At 40.7% G+C, this 23,029-nt stretch overlaps 1 protein-coding gene across 9 annotated transcripts in view; it reads left to right on the forward strand.

Moving 5' to 3' along the window:
- LOC129695354 (uncharacterized) overlaps positions 1-19,772 on the forward strand; it is a 49,901-nt gene extending 30,129 nt beyond the window's left edge. For 6 of the 9 annotated variants that reach the window (XM_055632222.1, XM_055632228.1, XM_055632229.1 and 3 more), the window contains 5 exons: positions 1,772-2,436; positions 4,624-4,810; positions 8,126-8,278; positions 12,241-13,085; positions 19,244-19,772. In XM_055632222.1, the coding sequence (XP_055488197.1) occupies positions 1,772-2,436; positions 4,624-4,810; positions 8,126-8,278; positions 12,241-13,085; positions 19,244-19,623 (2,230 nt within the window). In that variant the 3' untranslated portion in view covers positions 19,624-19,772. The remainder of the gene's footprint in view (positions 1-1,771; positions 2,437-4,623; positions 4,811-8,125; positions 8,279-12,240; positions 13,086-19,243) is intronic. The other 3 variants (XM_055632223.1, XM_055632225.1, XM_055632227.1) reach the window with 3 other exon arrangements.
- The last annotated feature ends 3,257 nt before the right edge of the window (positions 19,773-23,029 follow it).

Consider the following 23,029-nt stretch of genomic DNA (forward strand, 5'->3'; position numbering starts at 1 on the left):
CTTACCTAATCTAACCTAACCCCATTGAGATAATAATCTGCCCCTTTTTGCCACCAAAGCGGATAACCTCACATGTATCTATATTGTACTGCATCTGCCACGCATCTGCCCACTCACTCAACCTGTCCAGGTCACCCTGCAACCTCCTAACATCCTCTTCACAGTTAACACTGCCACACAGCTTTGTGTCATCCCCAAACTTGCTAGTGTTGCTCCTAATTCCCTCTTCCAAATCATTAATATATATGGTAAACAGTTGCGGCCCCAACACCGAGCCTTGTGGCACTCCACTCGCCATTGCCTGCCATTCTGAAAAGGACCCGTTCACTCCTACTCATTACTTCCTGTCTGCCAACCAATTTTCTATCCACGTCAACACCCTACCCCCAATGTGCTCTAATTTTAGTCGCCAGTCTCCCGTGCGGGACCTTATCAAAGGCTTTCTGAAAGTCTAGATACACTACATCCACTGGCTCTCCTTCATCCAAATTCCAGAAGATTAGTCAAGCATGATTTTCCTTTCATAAATCCATGCTGACTTGGACTAATCCTTTTACTGCTATCCAAATGCCCCATTATTACCTCTTTAATAATTGACTCCAGCATCCTTCCCACCACCGAAGTCAGGCTAACTGGTCTGTAATTCCCCGTTTTCTCTCTCACTCCTTTCTTGAAAAGTGGGATAACATTAGCTATCCTTCAATCCACAGGAACTGATCCTGAATCTATTGAACGTTGGAAAATGATCACCAATGCGTCCAATATTTCTAGAGCCACCTCCCTGAGGACTCTGGGATGCAGACCATCAGTCCCCGGTGATTTATCATCCTTCAGTCCCATTAGCCTACCCAACACTATCTCTCGACTAATGAAAATTTCTTTCAGTTCCTCGACCCCCTTAGATCCTCTGTCCTCCAGTACTTCTGGGAGATTGTTTGTGTCTGCCTTAGTGAAGACAGAACCGAAGTACCTGTTCAACTCTTCTGCCATTTCTTATTGTTTTCTCTCTAGCCAAACTAGAGATATTTAGACCGCTGACAGCACCACTGCCCTAGATTAGTATAGTCAGTGGTACATGCTCACAGTAAAACATCCTTTGACAGCCCACAATGTTGCCTATTTCCTTTGCTCCATAGATGCTGCCTCACCCGCAGAGTTTCTACAGCATTTTTATCTACCTTTATAATCAGTAGCTCTGTTGCAGTCGGGAGATCTCAATAGCACTAATCTATTTAAATGGACCAGCAGCTTGTTTGATATGTGCTGTTTCTTTTATCCAAATAAGTACAGAATTATTATATTTGATCCTTTGCTGTGGTGCTGCTACCAAAATATCAACACTTTATGGTGCCACTTTTCTCAATGGTTAATTGTGATCAGTGCACATAAGCTTTGTTAAGTAAAGGCACAATATTAGGTCCTTTTCAATCTTGTGTACTTTCTGAGTGTGGTTTACAAGCTTGTCTCGGTGCTAGTGACAGGTTGTGATATGTGGCTCAGGAATAGGCCCACGATTCAGAAGTGCTCTCTCAAAGTGTTTTTTTTATTTGCTTGGGTATTGTGATCAAATGGCAGTATTCTTCATAGACTGGACTATAAAATCCAGAATCGGGGAGAATTTTATTAGGTATTGGCTTCAAGTTTACCTTGATGCCCGAGTCAGGCAGTTTTGTCTGTTTTTGGCGCATGGCTGAAAGATGATTAGGGTTTAACTGAGCATTTAAATCAGTATTTAAAAATAACTAATACAATTGTTATATTTATTTTACAGGCCAACTGTTTCTGGAATGACACGGCCACTACAAGTTGAGCCGAGTGTTTTTGCACCGAAGTGCAATGTGTCTGAGTTTGAACTGACAGAAGAAGAGAGCTTCTGTTTTGAATCGTGGACCATACCGAGGAAAGCATTGGCACCGAAACCAGTTGAGCAAGAAATGAAATCTGCTGTAGACATCAAGAACGTAAAAAAGAAAGAAAAACAGCAGAGAGCTGGTGGAAAACAAATTGCTATCACAGATGAAAAAGAAAAATTATTAATTGAGCAATTGTCCTGTCCTAAACAAGTGGAGGACATGGGATTTTGCAAACAAAACAAACAACTCAATCCAGAAGAATCTGGCAAAAGCTCTGTTATATGTCCCATGAAGAACAATGTTGAGGAAGAGTTACAAAATGAACCTTCATCTGCCTCTAAACAGTCTTTGACTTCCACGCAAAAAAGAAAATTTGAATACAGGAAACCAGGAAAGTCAGGAGAAAAATGTGTCACGATTCAGGGCAACAGAGGTGATTGCAAACCATTCCAGGATGAATTACCGTCATGCATTCTAAGAAATCTTGACAAAATAAATTATTCTGAGCAGTTTGTGGTCAAATGTAAGAACTTTACAGATACTCCAAACAAGCAATCTGTGGGTAAAGTACCAATATCATCAGGTGAATGATATGCATTCATTGAAATAGCATGAAACTTGTGCTATATTTTTCTTGTTGAAATTGATTGAAATATGTCTGCTAAACTAAATGAATTGTTTTACTTTGAGGTTTAGAATGGTTAAAACCAACGGGTCTATATGTCATCTTGAAAAACCCTGTGCCTTAACGTTTGAGCTTTGCACCTGATACAGCAAAAATACCAAACAAAATCATAATGTAAAGAAAATGGAAGCAAACCTACCTCAATTCAAACCCTACGAGTAGTAAACTACTTCACTACGCTTTCTTGAAATAACTTTGAAGGGTGAATAACTGCTAGATGTCATTATCTTCTCCTTGGGCTCTCCCATGTGATTGAGGATGGCATTGTTCAATTCCGGCTTTGTGTGTTGTGATGTGCACAGTTAAGCTAATGTGGGAATTGTAGATGGGGCAAGTCATAGCTGAAGGTTCAGACAGGTGGGTAATTGGGAGATGGTCTGCCCTTCAGTTGCCTCACGTGGGGCCTTTACTCCCACAGCATGGCTTCACTTATGGTCATGCCATTTAAATGGGGACAGGAGGTGCGGTGACAGCCAGATTTATTCTTGGATATTGTCATTGCCAGACACAAGTAGCATGTGCAAAATGCTGAATATTGTCTGATCTGGATATTGTCCAAGTCTTGTTACATTTGAACGTGGAACAGAACTGCTTCATTATTTGACAAGTTGCACATGGTGCTGGACATTGTGCAATCATCAGCAAACCTCCCTGCTCCTGACCCTACATTTGACCGAAGGTATTTCCTGAAGCTGCTGAAGTCTACACTACACTCAGGAGCTCCTGTGGAGACGTCCTGTGGCTTGGATTATTGATCTCCAATCACCATGACCATCTTCCTTTATGCTAGGTACGGTTCCAACCAGTGAATGGATTTCCTCCCTCTCCCATGATTCCCACTGACTCTAGTTTAGCCAGGGCTCCTTGATGCCATACTTTTTAAAATGCTGTTTTTATGTCAATAGCAGTTATTATCACTTCACTTCTGGAGTTCAGTGGCACAGCTGGTAGTGCGACTGCCTCACAGCTCCAGTGACCAAAGTTTAATCTTGACCTCGTGCTGCCTGTGGGATTTCCCTGTCGGTATGCGGGTCTGTAACTTCCCCCTTGTTTACGGTGAGTGGTAGAATCTGATGCAAGTTGATGAGAATGAGGAGAATAGAAAAAAATAAAATTAATGCAGGGTTAGTGTAAATAGATTGCTGATGGTCATCATGGACTTGCTCAGCTTTATCTCTATGACTCAAGTCATGTTGCAATTTTAAACAAAATTGTGCAAACTTGTTGGTGCCTGAAATGTGTTGATGGGGGTGGTGGTGGAAGCAGGTACGATGGTCAGTAGTCTCTTTCCCTGGGTGGAAATGTCAAATACTTGAGGACATAGCTTTAAGGGGATTATTTAAAGGAGATATGCATGGTAAGTTTTATTTATACAATTGTCAGTGCCTGGAATACATTGCCAGGGTAAGTGATGGAAGCCAATATGATAGCCATGTTTAAGAGGCATTGGGCAGATACATGAGTTGATGGATATAGACCACATGCAGTCAGATGTGCAGTTTAAACTGGCATAGTAGTTGGCACTGGCATTGTGAGCCGAGGGGCCTGTTCCTGTGCTGTATTGTTTTATGTTCCCATCCCATGCATCCCATCAATGCAGTGATAGGTCACAATTAGAAATAATTTTGATCAGAAAAATCAGGAGGGAATTGTGTTTCCTCATAATAACTACCATTGCATCCTTATCAGGAACATTTCCAAGTTGGCAAACAGGTATCCAAGGCTGATTGAGTGAGGAGAAACAAGTGTGTTCATTTCTTTTGAAGTTGAGGGCTTGATCTTTATTCCACAACTCCAGTATTCCTTCTCAGTTAGGCTCATAAGAGGCAGTATTTTTAACTGGCATCATTGTTGGCTAGCTATGTCCTTGCATTCGCTTATTGTCTTTCACAGGTGCTACTTTACCTTTCTAAAATGTATTGAATATGAACTATTTAATTAATATGGTATTTCAAAGTACCAAAAATATTTTACTACTTATCAAGTTTATTGTGGAAGCAAAACTGCTTTTTCAAATATTTAGTTGGAGCATAATATGACTTTAAAGAGTATTTATCCTAATTTTCAGTCGTAATTTCATTACAGATCAGAACACGAAATATATGAATCTGGTAACTACTCCATTGGGAAATAGTGATGAAAATGAAATATTAGCTGGGCTGGAAACGCATCAGCCGAGAACCAGCTTATTGAGTGGGAGGAATAAGGAAACCACCATTGTGAATGGACCTCTAGCTCTTTCAGAAGTTCCACAGAAAACTAAATCAAAAAGGTATAATTAATACAAACTTTTTAGTTTCTGTTCAATGCTAACTTCCCTCTTGCTGGTACATAGTTCTGCAAGTAGGGCAGCTTTTCACTGTCTTACATAAATCAGCATCTCTCTGACATTTATAAGCTGAGTCAATGTTTTCCAACATGTGGATTGATCGTAATCAGAATTGCTATGAGCTTTAAATCAATTTAGATTACATTTGGGCATTCATCATGCATAATTTTCACTGGCAATGAAAATTGTACTAATATTAACACCAGGTTTTCATTTAATTGTTAGTGCTTATTTTTCTTGAAATGATATGCGCCATATGAATCTCTTCATTTGAGAACTTAAGATTCTAATATAGAACATAAATAAATAATTAAAAATTATGTTTTTAAAAAATGGCAACACCAGGAGTCAGCAAAATGATATTTTCAACATTTACTGCCACGAAAGTTGAATATGATGTAACCACTTCTGAAATAGTCGAAATTTGTAACTAATCAAACGGAAAGATGTTAAAATGCTAGTTAGTTGGATACCATCTGGGAATTTAGAAATAATCTGAAGAGAAGAAACACTATTGGATATATCCAATGATTAATTAGAATAAGGTGCAGAGCAAAAGTATTGCTGAATAGTTAAAAATAATTTATTTCTGTATGAAGGAAGATGAAATATGTCGTGCAAACAATAGTTTAAAATCAGGTATCAATGTTAGAGCATAAAGATTTAGGTGAAGGTCAGGATGGAAGAGAAAAACAATGGGTGATGGAGACAGAGCATAAAGGAAAGTGCATGGGCAGGTTGAAGAGAGTTTGGGGTGTTTGGGCTTCTGTTGGCTAGAATTAAATGTTATCTCAAATAAATATTTAAAATTGATCCCGATGAGACCTGACAGACAGATGGTGGGCAAATCCAGAACCAGAAGTCGCAGTCTCAGGATGTAGGATAGATATGGAGTCATACAACATGGAAACAGGCCCATCAGCTGAACTTGTCTACGCTAACCATGTTGCCCCATCCAAGTTTGTCCCATTTGCCTGCAATTGGCCCATATCCCTCTAAACCTTTGCTATCTATGTACCTGTCTTTTAAATGCGGTTATAGCACCTGCCTCAACTACGTCCTCAGGCAAGCTGTTCTCTTTGCTCACCACTCTCCGAATGGAAAAAGGTTGCCCCTTAGGTTCCCATTAAAGCCTGCCCCTTTTACATTAAACCCATGTCTTCTAGTTCCAGATTCCCCTACTCTGGGTGTAAAAGATTCTCTGCTTTCACCCAATCATGATTGCATGATTTTTATGCTCCAAGGAATAAAATCCTAACTTTGCCAATGTATAGCTCAGTTCCTTGAGTCCTGGTAACATCCTTGTAAATTTTCTCTGCACTCTCTAGCTTAATTACATCCTTCCTACAGCAGGGTTACCAAAACTGAACGTCGTACTCCAAATATAGCTTCACCAACTTCTTTTAGAATTGTAATATAATGTTGCAACCTTTATACTCAATACCCTGACTGATGAAGGCCAATGTACCAAAAGCTTCTTTACCACCTATCTACATGCAATGCCACTTTTAGGGAGTTATGTAGCTGTACTCCTAGAACCCTCTGTTCCACAGCACCCTCCGGGGTCCTACCATTCTCTGTGGAGTTTCAGCCCTGTTTGATTACCAAAATGTAACACCAAGCAATAACTTGCATTAAACTCTGTTAGCCATTGCTCAGTCCACTGGCTCGCCTGATCAAGATCCTGCTGTAATTTTCGACAACCATCTTCGCTGACTATGATACTATCTACTTTAGTGTCATTTGCAAACTTGCTAACCACGCCTTGAACATTGACATCCGACTCGTTGATATAAACCACAAACAGCAATGGGCCCGGCACCGATTCCTGAGGCAGGCCACTAGCCACAGACCTCCAGTTTGAAAAATACTCTTCCACCACCACCCTCTGCTTCCTTCCATAAAGCCAAATACTGTATCCAGTTAACTAGCTTTCACTGGGTCCCAATGTGATCTAACCTTCCAGAGCAGCCTACAATGCAGAACATTATCAAAGTCCCAGCTAAAATCTATATAGACAACATCTACGGCCTTGCACTGGTCAACCTTTTGGTTACTTCTTCAAATACCTCAAATCAAATTTGTAAGACACCATCTCCCATGCATACAACCATGATAATGATCCTTAATCACCTCCTGTCTATCCAAATGCATATATATCTTATTCCTCTAAATCCTCTCCAGCAACTTACCTGCCATAGATGTTAAGCTCACTGTTCTTTAGTTCTTGGCCTTTTCCTTGCAGTCCCACAATGCTAGAAAATAAATTGCAGGCTATATCTGATCAAGCCCAGGAGATTTATCTACCTTCATACACCCTAGGATGTCCAACACCTTCACAAGACTGTTCTTTACCACAGAAGGCAAGTCACCAAAATCTTAAAGAAGGAGTAAGGAGATGTAATATTTATTAATGGCTAAGGATATCAAGGGAGATGGGGAAAGAAACAGGTGCTTTACAGATCCTCATAAATTGATTTTGTCTATAAACTGTAAAATGCACACAATTTACTAATAAACACTCTGGACTATGATGCAGAGAAATTTCTTTACCATATCTCCATAGTATTGTGATGAATAGCAGCAATAGCAAATAAGAATGAAAAGAAAGAATAATATTAAAATTGGGCAGAGAGAGAGGAAACTAATTCTGCTGTTCCGAAGACAAATGTATGTATGTACATTCAAAACTTTAGATTTTAATAATATGGGAGCCTAAATTGAGTGTTCATAACTAGGGATAGCCTGTATTGGATTGCTCTGAAGTAACAGAAGTATGGTAGGTTTATTTCTATTGTATGATTCATTGATGATTGAATTTGGAAGAGTGTTATACTATTTTATACATAGATTTCAATAGCTCAGAGTGGGTCATGTTTCTGTGGAAAGTTGCAGCAACCGGAAATTTAGCATTAAAATAGACGCAAAATGCTGGAGTAACTCAGTGGGGCAGGCAGCATCTCTGGATAGGAATGGGTGACGTTTCGGGTTCCCAGGGTCTGAACCCTTCAATCTGTAGAAGGGTCTTGACCTGAAACGTCACCCATTCTATCCAGATATGCTGCATGTCTCGCTAAGTTACTCCAGCATTTTGTGTCTATCTTTACTATAAACCAGCATATGCAGTTCCTTCTTCTTGCACTAAATTTAGCTTGCTTGCTTGTACAGGTGAATCTTTGAAATTTCTTTATTTCTTAAATGGTAGTTTTTGCTTTTGCCACGTTGTAGTAATGTTTATTATTTTTATTGCGGACTAAGGTTGAATACAAATGAAACACCTGCGATCGTCAGCATGTCTGCAGATAATCAACAAAAGGAATATTCTCATGAGAATGTTGTCCCATCTACATCTGGACTTGAAAAACACCAGAAAGAAGCATCTCAAGCATCATTTCCAAGTTTTGGAATAAAGTAAGTTTAGTTTAGTTTATTGTCACTGAGGTACAGTGAAAAGCTTTTGTTGTGTGCTAACCAGCCAGCGGAAAGACAATACATGATTACAATCGAGCCATTTGCAGTGTACAGATACTTGATAAGGGAATAACGTTTAGTGCAAAATAAAGCCAGTAAAGTCTGTTCAAAGGTAATCTGAGGGTCTCCAATGAGGTAGATAGTAATTCAGGGCTGTTTTAGTTTTAGAGATACAGCGCGGAAACAGGCCCTTCGGCCCACCGAGTCTGCACCGACCAGTGCCATTCCATTTACACAATCATACACACACTAGGGACAATTTACACATATACCAAACCAATTTACCTACATACCTGTACGTCTTTGGAGTGTGGGAGGAAACCGAAGATCTCTGAGAAAACCCACGCAGGTCACCGGGAAAACGGACAAACTCTGAACAGACAGCACCCATAGTCGGGATTGAACCCGGGTCTCTGTTGCTGCAAGCACTGTAAAGGGCCTGTCCCACTTGGGAATCATTTGCATGTCATTTACGCGACATAATTTATGCGTCACGACGTGCATTATGTGCGCATAGTGCGTGGTGACGAAGGCAGTGGCGCGCTGCGCCCCAGGATTTTAAGATTCACAAAATCTTCGCACGTCACCTACGTGATGCGCAAATGATGCCCAAGTGGGACAGGCCCTTTAGGCAGCAATTCTACTGCTGCGCCACTGTGCCGCCCTAATTGTGGTTTTCATCTTTCAACGTTTCAATTATTATTTTTAATGACATGCTTAAAATCAGTTTATGACGATAAAATCAGGAACAAACAAAGCTTTAGTTTTGCAAGAAAGAGCAATTGGTTTGAAACACTGATTCAATTTGTCTTACAATGTGGTTTTATTCACTTGGGTAAATGTGTTTGAATTTTGAAAGCTGTAACTAATTTTTAACAGTTAGGACATTGATTTTTTTTCTCCAATGGAGGTTCTGTGACATTGGTATTTTCACTGATAAGGATAAATCTGGAAAATTCACAAAGGTAATGTAGTGTGACGATGCATCCTCCTTAAATTATGCTCCGATCCCCGTTAACGACAGACAGGCCAGAAGGAACTGAAACCTTGCACTATGGATAGTGACTAGCTGCCGGAAAATAGCAGCACCCTGCACAGTGCTCCGGACTGAACTTAACTCACATGCACCTACTCCTTCAAACCAAGGCAGTTCTAGCCAGCCCTAGAGAACGTGGGGTACCTCGCTATTAGCTGTGCTTCCCTTTGCAGACTTAAGGTAAGAGTGAGCTTCCGGGACAAACCCGAGACAGTTTCGCACGTGCCCACAGATGACGAAGAATCCACAGATGATGAAGGACTGTGTTCCCATACGGAGAGCAAGACTGAGATGCTGGGTGAAACCCAACACCACCACTTCCACTAGGAGCAAGACTGAGCCGCAGGGTTAAGCCAAGACAGCCACAGAGAGCAAGTTTGAGCTGCCGAGACAAGCCTGAGACTGTCAGTGGCTCCTCACATGCCCACGGATGACGAGGGACTGCTGCCCACACGGAGCCCAAGATTGAGAAGCTAGGACAATCCCGAGGCTGCCAGTATCACCTCTTGGGGCAAGACTGAGCCACCGGGCAAGACTGAGCCACCAGGCAAGCCCGAGACTGCCAGCATCTTCTTGAAGTGAGACAAGGGCGAGACTGCCAGCACATCCTCACCTGCACACAAATGACGAGGGATTGCGAACCTGGACCTTCTCACCATCGTTCATTACTGTCAATAAACCTTCAGTTCGTGTGAACAAGAAATGCTGGAGAAACTCAGCGGGTGAGGCAGCATCAATGAGAAAAGGAGTAGGTGATGTTTCTGGCGAGATCCTTCTTCAAAAGCCAGCGAAAAAAAATCGCCTGATTCCCAATGACTTTAGTTTTACTGGGATTTCTTAATCCTATTCTTGGTCAAATTTTGAAGTCATCCTCGCCATGGTGCTGGAATTCAGCTATTTTGCCCATGTCGACCCAAGACTCCCTTGAGGTATGGAGTTGAACAAAGTTGGCCAAACTTTATCAATTTATAAAAGTCTAAATTTATCAGCTTATCGCTGGGAAAGTAACTTGATAGTCATTTTGTTTTATCACTTTACTGATGGTAGACTAATAATGTGATAATTAGTTGGACTGAATTTGTTAGGTTGATGACGATGCTTGAAGGTTCTAATTTTGTTTCTAGTAGATGTGTTATTGTTGCATGACGGGATGGTGTCCAGAGTTTGAAGATGGAACTTCATAACTGCAATGATTGCAGTGCCCATCCCTTTTAATAGTTAATAATGATGATACCACGCTATGCATGGCAATTATTGCTGAAGTCCTTTACAGTACTCGTGCTCCTTTGCTCCAATAATCGGTTGGAAATTTCCTTCCCTCTCAGCATCATGTTAAATGTGGCTACATGTGGACTGGACTCCATTCAGAATACGTAAGGGCCACTCCTGGACTGTACCAAAATGTGTGACTATTTCTGGTGGGTTCTGCTCATATTCGGGAACAGTCTAAACTTTCTGAAAGGAACAAATCAGTGGATGCAGATATCATGTTATTACTTTATCAATTTTTTGGGATATTTCTCCAAATTGTGTCATGTTTCCAGATTTTCCAAAGAAAAACTTTTCAAGGTAAACGGGTGCGGGTATGTTTTGGTTGTGTCTTTATTTCATAGCTAGCCAAGTGTCAAGAGGGGTAGAACCAAGTCTATATTTAAGTTTAATGCAATTCAATTTCTGTAGAAATAAGTCCCAAGTATTTATTTGAAAAGCGTAATAGACCTTTACAGCTATTTCTTTAATAATTTGGGTTTTGCATCTTGTGTTTCTTTATATTTATGCCTTTTTTTGTTTGAAAGTGGCCTCCTGGCAGTTATCTGTATTCACGTTATTTGTCTATGTGAGTGGACAAATTCTACAAGTTTGAATATATTGCCTTTCTTAATTTTAACTATGTTCTAATTTGGTGCCATCTATCAAATTTCAAGTTCTGCTTTGAATTAATGCAAGCATAAATGTTGTTACTGGTGTATAATTATATTGCAACTCCGCTCCCTTAAACCTAATTTTTATCATATCCTTAAATGTGATTTATGAACAGCTTTGGGGACCTCTTGTTACATCTGAAAGGAGAACCACATGGCATCAACCTTGAGTTGCTCTGTCACAGATTTTATTTACTTTTAGCAGAGGTGTTTTACCAATTGTGGAGCCAGGATGTTCTCTAATAATCTAGTGCCTTTGCTAACTCATTATAATTTTTATAAATTATTTGTTGTAGAAGCAACATGATTTAACAACTCGTAGAAATGTACAAAATAGGAATGGTTTTACGCTTTCTCGCTTTCCCATGCCGATTGTACAATAAAATCATTAGACATTTAATGTCATCAAAACTAAGTGTAGTTTCCATAACTAAATAATCTAAAACTAAGTGGTTTCCTTGTGTTCGTGCAGCTATTTGAACTGCCAGTGCTTCAGGGTGACAGTGCTTCTGTTGAACAGGTAGCATCAATGACAAGGATAATCAAATTACACAGCATCTGATGGTGTGGGATAAATATCCCCACAGCTCCAGGGATCACATGTGATCCTGACTTCAGGGGCTGTCCGTGTGGAGTTTCCGGATTCTTCCAATGTTGCTTCTGCCGGGTGCTCTTGTTCTACATCCCAAAATAGTTACACTAGTAAATTAACTGGCAATAGTAATTTACCCCTTAGTGTAGTTAAGTGCCAAAATATACAAAGGAAATTTGATGTGGGAGCATGATAGGGTGAATGGGATTGGTGGGATTGTGCTGGCATGGTCTTCCTGTGTTGTAATAAGTAATGTCTACTTTTGTGCATTTGTTTAGGTTTAATACGAATAATAATCTTTGCACTGCAGAAACATTTACCAACTTTTAAAATAAAACTTTTTTCTTTGTAGGCCAGCTTTATCTACATTATCCCACACAAAACGAGTTATCCCTATTACTTCAGCACCTAATGTTGAGCCTGAATTTGAATTGGAAGAAGAGGAGAACTTCTGTTTTAAATCATGGATTACAATACCAAAGAAAACCTTTGTACAAAAACAGGTCCCAGCTGAACAGGAAGAGCAATCTGATGATAATACAAAGACAATGCTAAAGAAAGGGAGAACGCAGAAGACAGCAAATGCAAGAAAACTCACCATTCAATCAAAAGATCTACACAAAAAACTGCAAGCTCAGAACAAAAAAAACAAAGCTAAATATGAAAAACAATCTCATAAAAGGTCTGCAAGTCCTTTGAATCATGATACTGAGAAGGACAAAGAGGAAGCGCAGAGTGAATGTGCATCCCACTCAACATTTTGTTTACCTCCCAGACAAAAGAAAAAGTCTGCACGACCAAGAAAAAAATCTATAATTGAAGATGATGAGAATGAAAAGTTACGCGAACAAGAGTTATTACCCCAAGAATGTCATTTCCAGGTTAAGCCGAATGAAAACAGTCCTGGAAAGGCTGATTGGTTTGATCAGGGTGTGATCACTTCTAAGAAGGTTTTAGAATCTGAACGCTTAATGAAAGAACAAGAAGAAATAAAGTCAAATTTTCATGATCAGGAAAATAAAACTAGAAAGGAACAGCCCAGAAGATCTGAGCACAATCGAATTATTCCTAAGAATCTCCCAGAATATGGAAGTTCAATAAATGATTGTAATGAAATGGAAGCAAAGTTACCTTTGGTTGCAAGATCAGGATCTCAAAACCAGAGAGGAAAGAAGCAGCAAAAACAGAGGGCAATAGGTAATCATTTTTTTATTTGATGACTGCAGCCTTATATTAAGATATTGTAATCTAATACTTTGCAATTGAGTTTTCTCTAGTCATCATAGTCAGCTGATATTCATTGTCAATGAGTTGATGAGAAATAGCTTTTCCAAATCGAAAATATTTATTATATATCACAAATTTTTTACAAGAGCAAAATGTAAGAGTCAGATTTTTCTGATCTTGTGCATTGCTTGCACTCTGAATCCCCTGCTGCAAGCTGTTTCCAATTACTTCAGAAAAATGCATAAATATATGCAAATCTTGTCCCTAAATCATATACTTGTGGGAAAAGGACGTATATGATTTTTCGGTAAGTTGTATCTTCAGGGCCCTGTCAAAAAAACTATTAATCTTCTTTGGCGTGGTATTTATCTTCCGTACGCCTTGCTGAAATGCTTTGACATGTTATGACAGAATATATTTATATATTGATGCAGATTCTCGAACCAAGATTTTATTTTTAACTGGAGAATGTCATAAATCTCATTGTGCCTTTTTTCAAAACAAATTTAGCTATATGCCGATGATTCATAAAAAAAAAACAGTCTAGCCCATGGAATAAGAGGCATTGACTAAAATGACAACATTTGTTATACTATTCGGCAATGGGAAAAATAAGGAATTATATCCTTTAGTTTATCTACCACACTCTGTGGAAAAAGTTGCCCCTCAGATTCTTATCAAATCATTCACCTTAAACTAATTTCCTCTAGTTCTAGATTCCCCAACTCTGGCTCAACATTCAAATAAACATTTTCATAATGTCATGTTTTGCCTGTTACTTAAAATTAGTGCATCAATTATAATTTATTTACAATATTGAAGGTAATAGCTTATAGGCTTCTAATGCCAATTTCAGCCAATGAGTGTGAAATGTCAGGAGGGTGCTAAACTGTGACCCTTCCCCACAGTGGCTGCACCCAGCTTCAGCATATGCTTATCACAGGGTCCTGGACTTTTGAGTACACCAGTTTGCAGCACTCGGTTTACATGGAACAACAGTGAGACTGGGGCAGATCATAAGGTTCACTACATTTATTGGGATCCCTGCAGCAGTTGAATTTCTTCGATGTGTGTTCATGAAAACAGCCTGTACACCAAATGTTTGTGATGTACTTCCCTGAATACCTCTTCATCTCCATCACATAAATAACCACTGCTTTTAATCAAGTTCAGTGGATTAAAAATGTCTTAAGGGCCTGTCCCACTGTACGAGTTTACCCAAGAGCTCTCCCGAGTTTAAAAACAAAATCAAACTTGTGGTAAGTACGTAGAATGTATGTAGAAACATAGAAATTAGGTGCAGGAGTAGAGGCCATTCGGCCCTTCGAGCCTGCACCGCCATTCAATATGATCATGGCTGATAAACCACCTCAGTATCCCGTACCTGCCTTCTCTCCATACCCTCTGATCCCCTTGGCCACAAGGGCCACATCTAACTCCCTCTTAAATATAGCCAATGAACTGGCCTCAACTACCCTCTGTGGCAGAGAGTTCCAGAGATTCACCACTCTCTGTGTGAAAAAGGTTCTCATCTCGGTTTTAAAGGATTTCCCCCCTTATCCTTAAGCTAGCAGGTACGTCGGAGCTCGGGACGTATCTTAGCGGCTTGTAACGCTAACGGCAGGTACTCGGGAAACGCGGTAAGTTCGTGAAGTTTTTTCAACATGTTGAAAAATGTCCACGAGAACCCCGCGTACCTACGAATGGCTATTACCATAATTCTCCGAGCGTATCAGGGGAAACTTGGGAGAACTCTTGAATGACCTCTTACAGTGGGACAGGCCCTTTACCATATACCGACACCTAAGAGTTTGGACACACTAAACCAACTGGTGCTAATGTTCTTTATCGTCAAAGCACATCTTTTTTCTGCCTAAACACAAATTGGTAAATAAATGTCCATAGTTTAAACAAAAGTTTTTGAATAGTGTAACCGATTAGATGGAAGTCCAGTCACCAGGTGATGGATATTTTGCACATTGCATGTGGCTTCACCCCCCCCCCCCCCCCCATAATGAATGTTTTACATTTGAATTTTATTACTGTAAGTTATTCTGAGGGATAGGTTATGCAGGCATTTGGATGGGCAGAGGCTGATTAGGGATAGTCAGCATGGTTTTGTACATGGGAGGTCGTGTCTCACAAATCTGATTGATTTTTTTTTGAAGACGTGACCTAAAAGATAAATGAGGGCAGAGCTGTAGATGTTGTGTACATGGATTTCAGTAAGGCATTCGACACATGGTTGGCTGCTCTGGAAGGTTGGATCACATGGGATCCAAGGAGAGATAGCTGAATGGATAAGAAATTGGCTCCATGGAAGGAAGCAGGGGGTGATGGTGGAAGTTTGCTCCTCGGACTGCAGGCCTTTGACTAGTGGTGTGCTTCAGGGTTCGGTGCTGGGCTTGTTACTGTTTGTCATCTACATCAATCATTTGGATGAGAACATACAGGGCACGATTAGCAAGTTTGCTTCTTCTTCTTGCTTCTTCTTCAGACAACTTGTTCTATTTGAAACAGGGCGGACCACTTGAAGGTTGCAATCTCCCACCCCAGCAAGTTTGCTGATGATACAAAAGTGAGTGGTTTTGCAGATAATGAAGATGGTTGTGAAAGATTGCAGCAGGATCTGGCCAGGTGGGCTGAGGAATGGTTGATGGAATTTAATACAGAGAAGTGTGAGGTGTTGCATTTTGAGATGTCTAACAAGGGCAAGACCTACACAGTAAATGGTAGGCCTTTGGGGAGTGTTGTGGATCAGAGGGATCTAGGAATGCAGGTGCATGGTTCCTTAAAGGACGAGTCGCAGGTAGATAAGGTGGTCAAAAGACTTTAGGCACATTGGCCTTCATCAGTCAGAGTATTGAGTATAGAAGTTGGGAGGTCATGTTGCTGTTGTGTAAGATGTTGGTGAGACTGCATTTAGAATATTGTGTTCAGTTCTGGACACCATGTTATAGAAACGTTTTTGTCAAGCTGGAAAGGGTTCAGAAAAGATTTACGAGGATATTACCAGGACTAGAGGGTGTGAGCTATAGGGAGAGGTCGAGTAGGCTGGGTCTCTATTCCTTGGGGTTTAGGGGTGATCTTATGGAGGTGTACAAAATCATGAGAGGAATAGATTGGGTGGATGCACAGAGCCGCTTGCCCAGAGTAGGGGAATCGAGCACTAGATGACATAGGTTCAAGGAGAAAGATTTAATAGGAATCCGAGGGGGTAACTTTTTCACACAGAGGGTGGTGGGTGTATGGAACAAGCTGCCAGAAGAGGTAGTTGAGGCTGGGACTATCCCATCGTTTAAGAAACAGTTAGACAGGTACATGGATAGGACAGGTTTGGACCAACCGCAGGCAGGTGGGACTAGTATAGCTGGGACATGTTGGCCGGTGTGGACAAGTTGGGCCGAAGGGCCTGTTTCCACACTGTATCACTCTATGACTATGTTGAACATTACCCTGACCATGAAATTGCAATTCTGTACTCTTGAAGAATAAAAATAACGTTTCATTTACCACCATAGATTGATGGACCTTTTCAAAACATCATGCGTAGGCCATTTTTCAACTTATTTTTGAAGTTTTACTGTTGAAAGTGAATAATTCACTTTAGTTTGTATGGAATATGGTTAACCGATGCATGATCAGTGCATTTGATTAACATTGATACATCTGAGCAAATTTTCACCAACTGTACACGTAATTAACATGTCTCATTTCAGTATTAATAATGTAATTTAGTGTGGCTAAGTACAAATGAGAAGCATTGGTAGAAGGTATTCTAGTGTAATGGAAGAGGCTCATATGTGCATTTACTCTGCCCTCTTGGGCTAATTGAAATTCTATGGAATTTAACAGGTTTATAACGAGAAATTTCACAAGATTAGTTTGTGACCAATTTACAAAAAACAAAGTAAATAAACAGCATAAGTAGGCAATTTTTGCAGTTGAATATTATTGTGAATGGTTTCACTTCATTGCCACTTATTTGCACTATTCCTGTACCTCAATCCTTTGAGTATATCAAAAACCTACCAATTTCCCGCTTGAATATACTTAGGGATTGAGCTTCTGTAGTTCTCTTGAATAGAAATTTTCAGAGACTCGGCACTCTCTGGGTGAAGAAATCTCCCCTAATTTTGGTTCCGAATGAGTAGCCGCTTATTCTGAGACTGTGCTTCCTGATTGTAAACATCCAGTAGGGCATTAATCAACTCACAGTATAAATGGCTTAGAATATAGAAACATAGAAAATAGGTGCAAGGGTATGCCATTCGTAAGTAATCAAACACCATTGTGTCTTAAGAAGTCTTTATTGGGTCTGAAGAATGATCTCGACCCGAAAAGTCACCCATTCCTTTCCTCTAGAGATGCTGCCTGACCCTCTGAATTACTCTAGCTTCTTGTGTCTTATCTTCTATTGTGCCTTAGGAGCCCAGCTACTAGTTTCATCGCATGAGGGAATTATTTTTGGAAACTTTGTTTATAACATTTTTGTGCGAAACAGACTATTATTGCGAATCTGAAACATTCTAGTCACTAACCTCCTTTTTCCACATTGATGTAATTGTTTTTAGACTATGATTTTATATAACACTAGGTTTCTTGAAACGCAGCTACTATGTGTGTATTTCCATAGTTGTCAACTTCAAAGTTTCAGGATACAGGTCATTAAGCTATGACAATAATTACCTTTTAATCTATTAATTTCTCCGATACCCGTTTCTATACTAATATGTAAGCCCTTCACTACCTCTGGAAGGAATCACATCACATTGTCTATGAAGAAAGACAAAATATTTGCGAAATTTTCCTCGCTATTGCCTCATGTACCTTTTCCTGCCTTCATCCTCAAAGGATCCACTTTAGCACTTGGGAATTATTTTCCTTTCCAGATGCTATTATTGATAAGAGAAAAACAGTTTTTATTTTTCCTTACTAGTGTCTTTGTGTATTCTTTCTTTTCCTTGTTAGTGACTTTATATTACAACCTTTAAAATAGGCGATATTTGAGTTTAAATTAGATTTTAAATTATTTCTTTTCAATTTAGTTTTTAATTTAGCATAGTCGCTTGATGTCTGATACCTTTGTTACTATTAATTAAGATTTAGATCCTGGTTTAGGATTGAACAAATTAGCTGTCAATCTTTTACATGAAGTTCTATCATTTTAAAAGCTCCTTTCATTTCACAATTTCATCCTCCATAACATTATGTTCATTTGGTTTGGCATTCTTTATCGAGATTTGAGTACTTGTTCACATTATCTTTGTTACATGCATCTTGAATTTTCTGATGTATACTGTTCTCCACATTGACATTGCTGGTTGAGATCTTGTATATAACTACCAGCAATGTTTTCTGCCGCTTGCTTATTTTTCCATCCAAACTGATTCTATTTCTTAATTTCTAAGTTATGGTTCTTCTCTTTTGCCTTTTACTCATTCTTTAATGTTCTTCTTTCTGATCCTTGCCTAAAAGGTAAGTACCCTGGAACATTTGATTTCCAATGTTTGTTACTTTGCAAACTCGACATTTTAAAGTAGCTGTGTGATCGGAATGATTAATTTTCTACATGTGCCATTAATTTAATGCTTAGGAAAGAACTACAGATGCTGGTTTAAATCGAAGGTAGACACAATATGCTGGAGTAACTCAGCAGAACTGGCAGCATCGCTGGAGAGAAGGAATGGATGACGTTTTGGGTCGAGACATGCTGATGGCTACGTGAATTCAAAGTCTTCAGTGTTGTCTTTATAACATAGGTACCCCACGTAGCATTAATGCACAGAGCATTGATTCATTATAATATTTTTCGTCATCTGCCCTGATGTTTTCAGATGCAAACTCTATTTTAAATGAGTCATCTGCTTGGGCTGCAAACCCCTAACTTCCACAGCAAATGATTGCCCACAGTGAAGATATATTGAGTGGGCTGGTGCATTGAATGTCAAGAGCAAGTGGCAAGAGATTTTTTATTGGAGATGCTCATTTGTACTATACATATCTGAATGCGTCTCAAACTAATTTGTAAAGTGCTTTGGAAAACCTGATATGAGAGTTGGTACAAAAAGGGGAAGCTCATTCCCTTCACTGTTATTTTGATGTAATATATTGGTGTTTTATTTCAGTAAGAAAAGAAATGTCAAAAAGTGGACTTCAGCCTCAACCAAACCAAAAAAGCGATTGTTTTCAGAGGCTGAAGAAATGGCAAAATCCTTTGACAAACACAGGGGCAAAAAGCAAAAGCAAAAGATTCACCACATTAGTGAGCGTGGTAAGAATGAAATGGAACAAGAGCAGGACTCTGATCAGCTTACAAGCCTTTCTCGTGTTTCTTCAACTTCAACAGAAATCGAGCAAAGAAAATCCAAAGAAAATTCACAAAGAACCTTGCAAGAATCTTCAGCATCCTTCAGTGCTACTTATGTTATCAAGAGTCCACCAAAAGCTGTTCATGAGCATTCAGAAATTACCAAAGTTTCTTCAGGGACTCCAAATCGGGTTGTAATGAGTCCCAGAAACTCCATCACGAGACTTGCCGATCAACCTTGTACACAACCACAGGTTCCCTCAACCACCCCATATCATGTTACAATGGGCACCAGAAAGAACCAAGATAAGACTGTTCCTTCTCAACCTTGTGAACAGACACGCGGCAAGAACAAGGAGAGTGGTGAACCAGAAGCCAGAACCTCTGTAAAAGGGAGGAAAACTTTAAAGCAAGGACACATCGACAGGAATGTGTAAGTGCAAAATATTTCTGTGATTTGGATATTATAATGATGTTATATTATAATTGTTGAATTTGTCATTCAATGGAGTTAGCTATTGGGGAATGTAAGAACATGGGGTTAAATGCAGAAAAATGAAGGAGGTGTGGAGGTGAAATATCATCCCTGAACTGGTGGTGAATCTCTGGAACTCTGCCACAGAGGGTAGTTGAGGCCAGTTCATTGGCTATATTTAAGAGGGAGTTAGATGTGGCCCTTGCGGCTAAGGGGATCAGAGGGTATGGAGAGAAGGTAGGTACGGGATACTGTTGGATGATCAGCCATGATCATATTGAATGGCGGTGCAGGCTCGAAGGGCCGAATGGCCTACTCCTGCACCTAATTTCTATGTTTCTAACTTATTGAATGATGGAGCTGGCATGGGGACTGAATAGGCCAAGTATGCATCTATTAAGAGTCTGAAGAAGGGTCTCAACCCCGAAACGTCACCCATTCCTTCTTTCCAGAGATGCTGCCTGTCCCGCTGATTTACTCCAGCATTTTATGTCTGATTTAAACCAGCATCTGTAGTTCATTCTTACTCTATTAATGGTCGTCTGTGCACATGGGTAGATATTCTCACAGATAGGGTTGAGAGCCACAAAAATGTTATTAATTATCCTAGTGGTAAAACAAATTTCAGACTGTTCATAATTTCACAAATTTTAGCAGTGGTATATTAATGGATTTATCTCTTTTACTTTAAGGCCTGTTTTTAATAGCAGTGGACCAGGGCAATCAGCAGATTATCAAGAATCTTCAGAGGCAGGAGACGATGGAAATCTTGAGCACGAAGGTATGATGTTTAAGAACAAAGATGTGCGTGGTGAATATGTTTTAGTATAAAGTACGAGGACTCTTTCAAAGGAATTTTATTATGTTACAATTTTCTTGATGCGATTTATTTTATAGGTCCAGCTACCTTGTAAATCCTTGTGTCCAAATAAAAAGTAAATGCGGATAGATTGTTTAATCTTTGGCTTTGCCCATAGGTATGTGTACCATGTGTTATACGAGAATTTTCCTAAATAGTCTGACCCGTAGTGCTATGGCTATAGCGCTATGTTTAAGGCCGGTAGAGCTATATATAAAGCCAATAGTGCTGCAGCCGACAGCTCTTTATTTAAATTCCCACTCGTCAAGTCGACAGCGCTCTGTTTAAACCTTTACCCGCCAAGTCTGCAGCGCTGTGTATTGCTTTACATGCCAGTCTGCGGATGATAGTGCTTTGTTCTCAAAGGTGGGGGGGTGGGGGGGGTGCTTGCTGGAATGCAGTCCCCTGCCATTGGTTATAGATTAAATTTGGGAGCAGCGCTATTGGTAGGACTTAACGACGGTTATTTTAACACCTGATTTATTACCTGTATTAAGGAAGGCGACAGTAAGCCAGAAGTCAGTTCAAGTTCATGTACGAGAAGGGTTCACCGATGGGCTGAGTCTCGATCAGTGCCGCGGATTGAGGCAGAGTGTCAGATGGCTCCAAAATGGAAAGGACTCGAATGCAGGCTCATCGAGAAATACTGAAGAAAACCCAAAATCCAAGCCAAGTCAAGTCGAGTTTATTCGTCACATACACATACCAGATGTGCAGCGAAATGAAAAGTGGCAATGCTCGCGGATTGTGCAAAAAAACAAGCAACAAACAAACAGAATGGAACAGAATCACATATTACATATTTGTGGGAGGAAAGAAAAAGGAAAAAAAAAACAGCAATTAAAAAAAAAAAACTATAAAATAGTACAGTAAAGTTAGTCCCTGGTGAGATAGGAGTTTACAGCCCTCATGGCCTCTGGGAAGAAAATCCTTCTCATACTCTCTGTTCTCACAGCATGGCAACGGAGGCGTTTGTCTGACCGTAGCAGCTGGAACAGTCCGTTGCTGGGGTGGAAGGGTCTCCCATGATCTTGTTGGCTTTCGAGTTGCACCTTCTGATGTATGTACATGAATGGAAACAAAAGATGTAGACACTCAGACTGATTAGTTGGCACCCGATTGGTGATGAACTCAGGTATTTATACCCAGAGAGATCAGGGGAGCAGATTAAATGCAGGTGCAACTCTGAATAGCTCAGGGGAGGAGTGTGGAAAGAGTCTCAAGTGTCTGGAGGTGTGGCAAGTGTGATAGGAGCTCCCCCTCCCACGGATGCCTCCTGGCATCCTCATTGGCTGGTTCGGATACTGCTGATGAAAGTCACGGATCGGGGAGGGGTCCAGGATGTCAAGGGCAGGAATGCAGCTCCTCTCATCTGGACCGTTGCTCTCCCCATCAACCAGGTACTGGATCTCTCTGCCACGCCACCGGGACTTCAGCAGCTGTTTCACCGTGTACACCGGACCACCTTCAATGATGCGGGGTAGCAGAGGAGCGGGGAGACGGGGAGCTGGAGGACACACGCTTAACACGGGATACGTGGAAAGTGTGAATCCGCATAGACCGGGGCAGTATAAGATGGACAGAAGCGTGGTTAATGATCTTGAGAATTGAGAATGGGCCAATAAACCGGGGTGCCAACGTACGGGACTCAACAAGGAGGGGGAGATCTCGGGTGGACAGCCATACCCTCTAACCAGGGCGATAGCGAGCGGCAGGGGTCCGGTGAAAATCTGCCTGTTGTCTGTACCTGGAAGCGGTGCAGAGCAGGGCTGAGCCTCCATGACTGACGAACACGGCGCACAAACACCTGGGCAATGGGATCGGAGCTCCCTCCTCTTCTTGGTCTGGGAACAGGAATTGCTGATAACCAATGGAGCAGTGGAATGAAGACAGACCAATGGCAGAACTGGGCAGAGAATTGTGGACATATTTGATGCATACCAATATGCTAGACCAGGTGGTTGGGTTGGCTGACACCAGACAACGTGGGGTGGTCTCCAGCGCCTGGTTGGCTCTCTCCGACTGACCATTAGATTGTGGATGGAACCCCGGCAAACTTGAAGGAGGTAGACGTGAGAAGAGCAGCCAGGATGCTGTAGTTGTGGTTGAAATTGGCGATGCCGAGGAAGCGTTGCAGATCCCTCCGACTGGAAGGCTCAGGCCAATCTAGCACCGCTCTCACCTTTCCTGGATCCATCTCGACATGGCCAGCAGAGAGGATGTATCCCAGGAAGGACACCGTGGGCTGGTGGAACTCACACCTCTCAGCC

Source organism: Leucoraja erinacea, chromosome 3 (assembly GCF_028641065.1).
Source record: "Leucoraja erinacea ecotype New England chromosome 3, Leri_hhj_1, whole genome shotgun sequence".
In the NCBI taxonomy this organism is placed as follows: Eukaryota; Metazoa; Chordata; class Chondrichthyes; order Rajiformes; family Rajidae; genus Leucoraja; species Leucoraja erinaceus.